This window comes from Cavia porcellus, unplaced genomic scaffold (assembly GCF_034190915.1).
Source record: "Cavia porcellus strain 051 isolate PalLab524CR breed Dunkin Hartley unplaced genomic scaffold, mCavPor4.1 scaffold_29, whole genome shotgun sequence".
Lineage (NCBI taxonomy): Eukaryota > Metazoa > Chordata > Mammalia > Rodentia > Caviidae > Cavia > Cavia porcellus.
In genome coordinates, this window is record NW_026947512.1 from 45,548,278 (window position 1) to 45,560,731 (window position 12,454).

Genomic DNA, 12,454 nt, shown 5'->3' on the forward strand with positions numbered 1-12,454 from the left:
CCAGCACTTCCTTCACAGGGTCACCAGGCTACCTTTTATTCCTCCTTTTTGTTCCTCATACAGTACATGAAGTTGTCTCCCCCTTTCTGTGGTCTACATCACAATTAGGGGTAATGTTGTTCCTCAGAGGACATTAGGCAATGTCTGCAGATTAATGGGTTGTCATGGCTAGGAGATGCTAGAGTGGAGAGAAGCTAGTGATGCCACCAGCACTCTGCTGTGCACAGGATGGCTCCGCACCAGAATTCTGGAGCCCAGTGCGTCTGCAGTGCTGCCGCAGAAGCTCTGCTGGCCATAATCCCAAGTCCGAGGAGCAGCAGCCTGCTTCTTGCCACACAGCAGTCCCTAGCTTTGTTGTCCTCCATCACCAGCGCTTCACTTCTGTCTGCACTCACACACTCATGCCTGTGACAGCCTCTAAATGAGAGTAGGGCCTGCTGGCCCTCCATGTGCCTAGGCTCCTCACTCCCCAGAATCTCAGTGCCTGGGAGAGAGTCAGATGCTTGTGTTGTTTCTGTGGTGTCAGGGAAACCTAGGAACCAGGAAATTGATGGTCAGGCTTCCTGGGGCTGGTGACCATCTGCATCTTGACTCAGCATAAGCCTCCTGCCATGGGTTTGTGCATGTTTTCTGGGGAAGAGTATGCTCTATGAGATCGCACATGGCAGAAAATGAAGAACTGTTTGGATCTAGCTGGCCTTGGGGCTCTAGCTATAATTGCATTTATCTCAGAACACAAAAGTGGTCTGCATAACCATGTCCTCTATCTTTCAGAACCAAGAAATTGAAGAACTGACAAAAATCTGTGATGAGCTGATTGCAAAGCTGGGGAAGACAGACTGAGATGTGTCCCGTCAGCTCAGCAGATCTGCACTTGGCTGCTTCTGTCGTGACCACAATTAATCTTGCCTTATCCAGGAATAATCACACACACACACCCCCTTTGCAGAGAAAAAAAGACTGTATAAAAAAGCACACGCCTCCAGCTGTCTGTCCCGCTTTGCTGCTGATGAAACAGCCCCAGAGGAGCCTGGAGCGTGGCCCTGTCAGGAAGGAGCAGCCCTGTCAGCCGGCATCCCACACCTGCCCTGGCTGCGATCCAGTGAGCCAGGCCACTGAGTGTGGTCTGCGATTTCTCTGTGTTTGTTTTGTCTGAGATCCTCTACTTTCCCCAGATTTGTTCAGTTTGTGATTTTGTGACTATTGTTTAGGGTCATCTCTCTCCCCTGTCTGGTACTTTCATGACCTGTTTGATCCATTAATTTTCATTATCGTCACTTTTATTGAAGAAGGTGATGTGGCCTGTTAATTTCATTGATAAACAGGAAATACCGTAAGATTGGATCCTGAGTAGTCGGTATTGCATCTGAACAGCACAGGGCCCACTCAGAGCTGAAGTTTGGCAAGTGTGCCCTGGAGCCATGTGTCCCCTTTTACTTCCATTTGTGGGTGCAGACCCAGCCTTTCACCCTCGGCATCTATCTGCAATATGCCAGGAAAATGCACTTGTGAAAGGTGTAGCTGATCTTAATTAATGAAAAGGTAACTGTAGCCCATTACCAATTGCAAGGAAAAGAAACAGGGTTTTTTGGTTGGTTGGTTGATTTGTTTTTACAGGCCTGGTATGTTGTTCTTGAGATACTAAAAGGCAAAAATAATCTTTTCAAACTTTAATGTAGAATTTTAACAAAGTAGACAGTAAAAACCATGGAGGTCCCTCTATGTCCCAGCACATTGCGAGCATTTTTAAACAAAGGCCGCCTGAATACCAGGGCAGGGAAGGCGTGCAGAAATCTGTGCTGACAAGGCCAGGCTCCTTGCGCCCTCATTTGCTTTGGCTCAGAGTGGCACGCAGGAACCCCGAAATGACCGTTGCCCACGTGAGGCCCGAAAAGGTCTCCCTTTTCTGTTTGGTCAGTCAGGCCAGATCTGCACAAGTGCTTCCGGGCACTCCTTTGTCTTAACCCTGCACCCTGAGAGCCTTGTGGTGGAGTGCGCTCTACTCAGTACCTGTCCTTTCCTCCTGCTCCCGTAGAACTACTGCATGAGCCAACTTCAGCAATGAACTGTGCCTGTAGATCTTGAAAGTGTTCCCTTAGCAGTGTGTTCCTCATGTGGGTGCAGTCTTTAGCCCCAGGGAAGTCAGTAATGTGTTGAAAGCCAGAAGTCATGTCTCACCAATATGCATTTATTATAATTGGTGCTTAGGCTGTATTTTAAAGCCTATTGTCTTAACATTTTGTACAAAAAAAATTACTTGTGGTTAGAGAAGTGGCTTGACAATCATTTGGGCTTGAAGTCGTCACTGTGGTTTAATGTGAAGCTGTCCCGGTAGTCAGTCTCAAGTCTGATGGTGTGACCAGTTTCCTCTTGGTCCTCTGCTGCAGGGGAAGTCGATGCTGCGGTTTACAGAAACTGTGGTATCTGCTACTGCTGTGTTTTGTTCACATATCCATATTTTCTTATTTTATATCAGTCTGTTCCAAGTGTAAAAGGGGTATAGTGGTGTCATTTTAAATCCACAGTCACCTTTCTTGTTTTCTTTTTAAAGATTTCTTTGCCTGCTAGAGATCAAAACCAGGGTCTGACACAAGTCAGGCAGGTACCCTATCTGCGTCTCCAGGCCTGTGAGCACCTTTTGAAGCATGTCATGTGTTTCAGAGTACACTGCTGTGCGTTAGGACAGAGCTGACGGTGGTACTTCTCCAGCATACCAATCAGGAGACACCTGAAAAAGGAGACCCTGCTGAAGGACACTCCCACACAAGAAGCCCCAGGGGCTCTTACCTAAGTGATATTTGCCATTTGGCTTCAGTCGTGACTATTACAAGGGGTATCCACCACTGTCATTTAATAGGTAGATCTCCTGCAACAAGGAAAAAACCATCACTTGTACAGCTGGCCTATCATGATAGTGTACAGGCTAAAGCTTGGCATGGTGGAACATGCCGAGAGGCTAAGGCAGGAGGCTCACAAGTTCAAGCTCTGTCTGAAAATTTTAAAAAGTGCTGGAGATGTTGCTCCGTGCAAAGGGCCTGGGTTCAGTACCAGGAAAAAGGGGGCAGGCAGAGGGTGAATATACTAGGGAAAATGAAAGATACCTCTTTTTCTTTAAAAAACAGCCCCCCCCCCAAAAAAAAAAAAAGCTTTTTTTTGCAATCTAGTGAGTAAGAATATAGTCTAGGGCAGTGACAGTGAACCTTGTAGAGCTCTCAGTGATAGAAGCAGCCTGCTGCGGCACAAGTTCACCACCACTGATCTAGAGTCTGCTTCGGCAGGAGAGGGTTAAATTACTTGTTCAATTAAAATAAAAAAGCTGTTCCAGAAGTGAAAGGGGGAAGTAGAGGAGCTCTGCGGGTTCAGTTAGGGGTGTGGGGATTACAGTCTGGTCCCGCCAAGGCTGTGAGTCCAGAGCCACTACTTCAGCTTCTGATTTGCCAAAGTAGGAGCCGCTTTGACCCAGCTACAGGCTGAGCAGTTTACTGTGCTGGCCAGTCACAGCCACACCTGGATACCACATCTCCAACCAGTGACCTGTCGCGGTCCAGAGCTCTAAAGAGCCCGGAGAGCCACTCTGGGGACCCAGCCCAGTCTAGGAGGTGCAGGAGCACCTCGGCAGCCTTCTGGAGTGGCACGGACCCGTGGCCAGTGGCTGTCCTTGTGCATGGGGGACACAGCGGCTGCCTGCACACGGGGCTGCACTGAGTCGCGGTGACTTGACAGTGCTTTGCTGTGGAGCAGTGTCCCAAAGCCCCTTTCCTCTCCTCATCGGTCAGGAGTTGGTGGCTGCATGAGCTTGCTGTCAGGATCAGATTTCCTCACCCTCTCGTTAGGAAGAGAGAAGCTAGATGCTAAAAATTAATGATTCAGGCAAGAGATTTTAAAGTGAAGCTGTATATATATTCTGAAGAATGTTAAAGATAACAGATTCTATGTGCTTCTTAAAGAACAGACATAGTCTGGGAATCCCAGGGTGTCAAGCCAAAGGTCTAAGAACTCATGTTCTCTCAGAGATTTTAATAACACTTAGAGGAGATTTCTGTCCAGAAAACTTTCACTTGGCTCCAGATTCCAGTTGTAAAAAGCAGATTATGGGACTGGAAGTGCTGCTCAGCAGATTGAGGCCTGGGGTCCTGCCAGGGCTGTGGTACAGGGAAACAGCTTACCGCTCAGGCCTTGGTCTCTGCCCATGGAGCTGGAGGCAGTGGGGGTGGCTCCTGTCCCCTCCTCCCCTCCTCTCCTGTCCCCTCCCCGCCACCTCTTCCTCTTCCTCTTCTCCCTCCCACTTTGGGGAGGGCAGGGCTGAGCACACAGTTCCGAGGACACAGCTCCCTCAGCTGGAGCTGGAGTCTGGAGGCTAAAGGTTGCATTCTTCGTAGTTTTCATCGCAATGCAATCCCCTTTCTGTGCCTCTTAGCATGCAGTTAGATTTGGACAAACACAATTCCTAAGGAATGGCTTTATTAACTGTCATATGAGTACCGCTGTTACATAGGTGTGTATCCTGGTTGTAATCCTGGTGCGGTGCTGTCATGTGCAATGCTGGCCTTTGGCAGTCTATGTGACGCTTTCCTCATGGGGGAGGCCCAGCCCGGCGCAGTGGGGTGACCTGGGCCTTCCCAATGTGGACGCTTCACTTCCCATTGCTGGATGCTACTGCCTCTGCCTCCTAGTGGCACCAGAGCACTCAGTATTCCAGGCAATGTTTCCTAGTCAGCTCATACTCTAGATTTAGGGATCATTTTCAGGTGAACAGATGCAGATTAGAGCTCAGAAGCCACATGTGGTCCAGTCCACTGAGTGCAGGCGGCCAACCCAAAGTGTGGGCCGCGCCTCTGTCTGTCCCAGTCATGGGGCAGGCCCTGGGCACTTCTGCACCTTAGAAGTAGCAGTGGGCATTTTCTGTTGCCTGTAGAGCCCCACCGTGCTGCCGTGCCAAGTGGACGTTCACTGCGCATTTGCCCGCTTGTGTGGAGGGGTGAGTGCTGCATTGACTACTGCTGTCAGGATTGTGTTGTGTGGAATAATCATCTACATAAATTTTATATACATAGTAATTTCCCTTTTATATGTCAGGTAAATATTTGTAAAAGTTATACTCACAAATGAAATTATAATGATTACTAATATATTTTTTCCATGTTTCATTGCCTGAATAAAAACTGTTTACCACTATTAGATCCATCATGGTGTTCCTGGTTGGAAGTTGTTTTATCCCCAAGGGTGAAAACTTGTGGCAGCCTCCATTTCATGAGCCCCACATTTAGGTCTAAAAATGGGAGACTTTGTCCTTAAACACTCTTCCAGTGGGAGTTTATGCAGTCAGTCGGGTGTATAATGAAAAACCAAACTTTGAGGTTTGGACCTTGCTAGAAATATCCGGGACGGCATCCATGAAGCGAGCTCTTAGCTGAGGGCCTCGTGGCTCCTTAGAAACTGTTCTCCCGCCCTGGCCTTTTCCGTGTTTGGGAGCACTGTGCATTCTGACTGCTGGAGGCCACAGGATAAGCCAGAGCTGTGTCAACAAAGTGGCTGTCCTATGTACCGTGTCCTCCGAGTGGATGCTGGGAACGCTTCAGGACTGCCCAGGCCAGGCCAGCTGTATACTGAACTCAGTGGCAGGTGAGGCCAGATATGTCTCGAACTGTGTCACTCCAGAGACAGGCCTGGTAGCACAGGCCTGTGCACCTGAAGCTGGGCTGTTAATATGTTGAGAGGCCCCACCTCAGAGAAGAGATGAGCAGATAAGCGTCCACTGAGAGCCTGGGTGGAGGCCAGCACTCTTGCTGTCACCATGTCCCTGTCCTGACTGCTACTTGCAGAGCTGCTGCAGGCCCTGTGCCTGCTAAAGAAAGCACTCCTTTCCCGGAGCAAACGCTTCAGCTGCCTTTCTGGGTCATTTTATTTAAGTAGATGAGACGCTGAGGGTTGGGGCGCTGTGGCATTGCAGTCCAAAGGGTGACTGTAACTGCAGGATAGGATGTCACAAGGTATCAGTCATCAGACTAAAAGTGGAGCAAGTTGGGTCTCCACAGACATGACACACTGCCTGCTCCAGTGAGGCAGAGATGATTTCCTTTAACTGATAGGCAGGAAAGTGGCAGAAACATCTGAGACGGAGGTGAAGAGCCTTGGGAAGACAGGACCCAAGCCAGGAACGTAGGCCCAGCCACAAGTACATGGTCACTTACGATACCAAGGGGACACTGATCAGGGAAAACAAAATTCTAGTGGGCCTTTCTTCCAGACGCCTTTATTTTTTTGTGGCTTTTTTTTTTTTTTAAACTATCAAACATTGAACTCAGAGCCTTTATCTGAGAACCACATTCCCAGCCTTATTTCATATTTTTGCAACTAGGTCTTTGCTAAGTTACCCAGATTGGACTCAAACTTGTGGTCCTCCTGCCTCGGCCTCGCAGAATGTGGGGATTTTAGGCATGCACCGCTGTGCCTGCCTCAGGACCTGGTTTGGTGGAAAGAGCTTTGGCATGAAACCTGAGACAGGTTCTGGCCTGCTCCCTGTGTTTTTAGACTCACTCACTCAGAACTCCAGACAGATGAGGCCTGATTTTACGTTTCCCTCAGGCTGCGTTTCAGGGCTCACACACCTGCTTGAGCTGTGCTGACCGCAAGGTCATGAGCTCCTTCCTGTGTTTGCTTTGGCTGGGTTCAGTGAGGACCAGGGGGGCTGAGACCTGGTCTCATCACCACGTCTGTGCCGTTCTTTCCTCCGCTGCTGCCTGTCCCTAGCCCAGGGTTTTGTCCCCGAGAAGAGCTGGGCTGTGTTCCCCAGACTCCCCAGGTAAATGTGAGGATGGCAGGTGTGCCTGGCAGGCACATGCTGAGCTGCAGACCCAGTGGTCCTCTCGTGCCTACATGAGTGTGTGGAATGCTTAGGCACAGGCACAGGTCAGCAGCTGCAAGACACGGTGCACACTTACAAAGGCACTGGGTTCCAGACAAAAAGATGTGATTAGGTCATTTGGTACATACCTGGGTAATCGTGCTATTCTGTTAAAATGTTAACACCACCAGGGGATTCACTCAGAGGCACAAGCAAACACCTGCCTGACAAGTGCAAGGTTGTGAGTTTGATCCCTGGTACCAAAAAAAAAATTATTTCTACCCTTTTTCTGCTTTGCTTTTTTTTTTCTCTCTTTAAATAAAATATTTTTAAAAATTTAAAAAATTATTTAGCACTAAGTCCCTTAGAGTGACAGGCAGTACTGAACATGCCTTTGCTTCTCAGACAGACTGCCACTTAATGCAATTTGTCTTTTACCATATCCTGACTTCTGGGCTTTTTTTTTTTTTTTTCCTTTCATTCCACTTAGTTTTTATGACACTGTACTGAATTCCCCGGGTCGGCTACAGTGCAGATGTGTGTGAGGCCACTGGGGGGCGCTCTGCTCCCGAGGTTCTGGTCTGGGCACACATTTCCTACTGTAAATCAACCCACTCAGGCTGCGAAGGAGAAAGCGGAAAAGAAAGGTAAATGCTGGTTGCGCGGGCAGATGCTGACAGGAGTACTGTTCATGGGCCTCAGCACACCGCCGCGACGCGTGGAGTGGGAGCATTTTGACCTGTCTTAGGTTGAAGGCTTGAAAAGTTCAAAACCACTGGAAAACATTTAAAAGGCACTGACTGGTCATAGAGTTGTGGTTGTGGGATTAGACAAGGATTTTGTGGGAGTAAAAATAATTCAGGATTGCAGCATCTTCTTTTGTTTAAGACAGAGTCTTGCCGTGTAGTTCCGGCTGGTCTCCAACGCGAGGCACCTCTCACGTGCTGGGATCACGCGTGTGTCAGTGTAGTCCTGGGGAATTAAACCCAAGACTTCACGCATGCTGGGCTATAAACCCAGCTCCTCTGGTTTTAAAAAATAAGCTTTAGAGTTAAAACATGAGTCTCTGATGAGCACTGTTTACTGGAACATGAAGAAATTAAGACTTAAGGAACACGAACCTGCATTTACAAAACAGCGCGAAAACCCCTTTCTAACCTCAATTCAAATAGAGGGAAAGAGGAAGCTGGGGAAGCTCATAAAGTGTAAGGCCCTAGGGACCCCCTAAAAAAAGAAAATCTATTTAAAATTAACAGGAGGAGGAGGAGGAGGAGGAGGAGGCCGACTCTCCCGCCCCGGCACCTGGCCCTCCCCTTGTGGCCGCGCAGGGGCTGAGGAGGCCCAAGGGGCGGTGTGGGCAGCACCTCCAGGCTGCGCCGCTGCTGCCGGCTGTTCCGGCTGTTCCGTAGCTGCGTCACTTCCGGTCTCTCCGAGCTTTCAGACATCTGCCTGTCTATTAAAATGAGCACTGCCAATAATGTAATATAGTCTGACAGTTTTCCTAGCTTGTCTGGAAAAGCTATCTTTTTTGGTTAACAAATATTATTTAGATTTGCTATAATTCAGTTTTGTTCTAAAAACAGATGTAAGGCAGGCAGGACATAAAACCATCAGGGTCATTGGACATTTCAGATAAAAGCAGTTATACAAAGGATGTGATGGGCACAGTGGGGATGTGCCCCGTGAGTCCTCAGAGCCACTCCCTGGCATCCCTCTTAGGCCTCTGTGCGTCTGTCACTAACTTCAGGAAATGTTACTTGGACACCTTGCACAAGAGGGGCCGTATCTTGGGCCTGCCCAGTTGTCTGCTGTCTGAGTCAGGGGTCAGCGCCTTGGCCATAACCCAGCCCAGACCCTGCCTGTTTTCATACTGTGCCCAAGCTCAGAATAGTTCTTAATCTTTTTTGGTCTTTTTGAAACAGGGTTTCAATATGCAGCCCAGGTGGTCCCAAACTCGTGGTTCTCCTCTAGCCTCAGCTTCCCTAGTGCTGGGATTACAGCTGTGCACCAGTACATTCGGCCTGGCTTTTACATTTCTAATGCCTTCCCACCACAAAAGAATCCAAAGAAGAAGAATGTTTCGCATCATGTGAAAGTGATCTTAAATTCAGATTTAGTGACCTTCGATAAAGGTTTACTATAATGAGCCACACCTGCTGCTTTGCATAATGTCTAGAGCTGCTCTCATATCCTAGCAGGGACACCACCCGGCCTGCTGTTTCTACAGAGTTTATTGTCTGGCCGTTCACACACACACACACACACACACACACACACACACACACGTGTACACACATGCACACACAGAATTTCCCATGCCAGGTGCAGCACTGCACGCCTGGGAGCCCAGAACTCTAGGACCCTGAGACAAAAGGACCAAGTTTGAGCTCAGCATAGGGATTATAATAATTTGGTGAAAGCTTTGTCTCAAAATGAGAAAAATTAAAAGAGCTGGAGATGTATCTTTGTGCAAAAGATACATAACAGGTTCAATGTCTAGTACAAAAAAAAAAAAAGCAAAACTTCTCGCCCTACTCTATGCGTTCACTCACTGCTCAGTTGTCTGCTCTTTGGTGGGTCTTGGCGCTGTTCTTCCATTCTCAGCGTTAGAATTTCTGATGTCTCATTCTAGCTGACTTGACACTGTAGGGAGAGGGTGTCTACCTGAAGGAGAGGCACAACGATGGTTTTGTCCTAGAGCGATAATAACAATTACTAGCACTTAGTGTGGGGGCAGGATTCTAAGACTTTATATTTATTAACCCACTTACTCTTCCCAATAACACTGGAATGCAGAAAGGAAATTTACAAAAGATTATACCCAGGACACTCAGGGGTGCTGGGTGATAGAACTGTGGGGGAGGACCGGCGGCGGCTAAAAAGAAGTATGAAATATATATGACCTTTATTTTGAGAATGCGGGGAGAGACACCCCTGACCCCCCTAGGGGTGTGCCATCTCCACCCCGGGGGGGGGTCGGTGATCTCTCTGGGGAACACGTGGAACACTTGGAGTGAGGCACATAAGTAGCCTCGGCCTGGGGTGGAACCTAAGGGGGCATTAGGGATGCACAGGTAGCCCATTGGTCTTTTTTTTTTTTTTATTTAAGGAGGAAAAAAAAAACAGAAAAAGGGTAAAGTTATACAGAATTTCAGAAAAAGTAAACAGTAGGAAATCACTAGTTAATTACATATTGTCATCTTAGAAATAGTTGTTGAAGTTACAAAATTAAAGTATATAGAGGGGACTTTCAAACAGACTGCAAACAGTTTTGTTCAATGATCCAATAAAACTCAGTAATATGGTTATCTATCTTATACACTTAAATATATATGCAGTTATATCTTTTAGACAACTTTCTTTTCCTTTCTTTTGTACAATGACAATTACACATTTTGGGTTTTATTACTCCCACAGTTCTTACTACTTTTTTTTTTTGAAGAAAGTAAAACCAAATGTGGCATACCAGGACAGAGTCAGTCAAATCAAAAGGATGGACATAATAAATAATGTAAAAACAAAATACAAGGTGATCAACAATGGTTACCATAATGCCTCTTGTTATCTTAAAAAGAATTGCCTATATCATCAGTTATAATAAAATTGTACAAAACAGTAAAGAATAAGACCATTAAAACCAAAACATTGGAGACATTAGAGGACTTCAAAAGAAGATAATAGTCAAACAGAATGGGTGTCACAATGAATCTTATTGTCTTCATAGTTGTTGCCTATACTTTTAAACTTGGTACTATCAAGCATAACAGAATAGAGGAAAATCAGTCAAAACAAGATGGTGAGAGCAATACAGAGTTTCAAATCAAGTTAATAGGAAATCAAAGTGGGTTACTATAATATATCCTGCTATTTTTTAAATTTATTTTTCCCTTAAAAGGATAAAAATGAAAAAGTAGATAATAAAAAGGAGATTGAGATAAAAAAAAAAAGAGGGCATAACAACAAAACAGCACGGGTCAAAACATAGCCATTTAAGCAAAATAGTGTTTCACTACAAGATAATCTCGACATAATAGTAGTTACCATAGTGTCTCTTCCCTTAAAATCTTTGGGTATAACTTCGTATACTGTAGCATCAAACATATCAAGACAATGTAAAACCGTTCAAGAGAATGACAGTATTACAGGGTATTTAGAATCAACTAACAGAAAATGAACAATGGTTTCTGTATAATCTCCTTGTCTATAAAAGTTTTTGTTTATATTATCACATATAATAAAATCCAATAAGATACAACACATTAAAACCGATGGAGACAGAAGAACAAAAGCTTGATGGGACTTCAAAACAAGAGGATATTAAATCAGCACTACCTATTATGATGTCTTGTTTTCTCCAAAATGGCTGTTCCTACCATCCAACCTTCTCTGCCTCATTTCTGTTGAGCTCTTTTTCTGTCATTAGTTGTCAGTTTGTCCTCTTCATTTCTCTTTCTGCTGCATTCATTGTGGCCGCTCTGCCACTGTTTCTGGAATCTTGGTATTTTTCATTTTTAGAATATTCTGCAGTAATCTCTGTAGAGCTGAACTGGTGGTTGCAAATTCCCCTAGTTCCTCTTTATCCTGGAAGCACCTTGTTTTTCCATCAATTTCTAGGGACAGTTGTGCAGGATATATCAATCTTGACTGGAGGTTATTATCTTTCAAAGCTTGAATTATTTCCCCCCATGCTCTTCGTGATTTGATGGTTTGTGCCGAGAAGTCTGCTATAATTCTGATGGGTGTTCCCTTGTAAGTGATCTGTTTCTTGTCTTTGACGGCTTTTAATATTCTGTTCTTATATTGGATTTCTGGAATTTTGATTATTATATGCCTGGGTGTAGCTCTGTTTGGGTTGTAGGTGGCTGGGGTCCTGTATGCCTCATATATCTGAGTATCTTTACCTTTTGCTAAATTAGGGAAATTCTCCTGGATTATTTCTGTGAATAGCTTTTGTAGTTCATTTGTTTGTGTCCCTACTTCTTCTTTTATGTTCTTAATTCTTAAGTTATAGATCCTCTTATCATCTTCTAGTCTTTGTATTATTGCTGTTTGTTTTCTTGTTATTTTTAAGAAGTTTTTCATTTCATGCTCCCACATTACAAATCTATCCTCCAGTTCTGATAATCTATCCTTAGTTTCTTTCAAGCTGTTATGCCAGCTTTCAATAGAGTTTTTAGTTTCCTGGTAATCTCTTTGAACCTGCTTCACGTATTCTGTTTTCTCTATTTTCTCCATCAAGCAATTCTCCCCTTTTTTTCTGTTCTTCCATTCCACCATCTGTTTTTTCTTGGGCGGTGCTTAGCATTTCTCTAACTATTCTACTTATTTCTTGCTTTATTTCATTAAATACTTCATTTTTGAACTCGTCTATGAGGCTCCGGAGATACCGCTTTAGGTCTATAGGTGCCATGTTTGATATTGCGCGTTTTCTGTCTTCATTCTCTTTTGCATTTACCTTTCCTGGATCAATGTTCTCAGGATTGGGGTCTGAGGACCCTTCTTGTTGCTCCCTTTTCCCATACTTTTTGTTCCTTCCATACAAGCGTATGTAGGAGGCCCAGTTTTTTTTGTTTTTTTCTCTTTGTCTGTTACAGTTTGTTTGAATCCACT

At 45.5% G+C, this 12,454-nt stretch overlaps 1 protein-coding gene across 21 annotated transcripts in view; it reads left to right on the top strand.

Annotated features, from left to right (window-relative positions):
- Window positions 1–5,184, top strand: part of Tacc1 (transforming acidic coiled-coil containing protein 1) — a 119,710-nt gene extending 114,526 nt beyond the window's left edge. For all 21 annotated transcript variants that reach the window (XM_063240280.1, XM_063240277.1, XM_023561974.2 and 18 more), the window contains one exon: window positions 775–5,184. In XM_063240280.1, coding sequence (XP_063096350.1) covers window positions 775–843 — 69 coding nt within the window. In that variant the 3' untranslated portion in view covers window positions 844–5,184. The remainder of the gene's footprint in view (window positions 1–774) is intronic.
- Window positions 5,185–12,454: the final 7,270 nt, after the last annotated feature.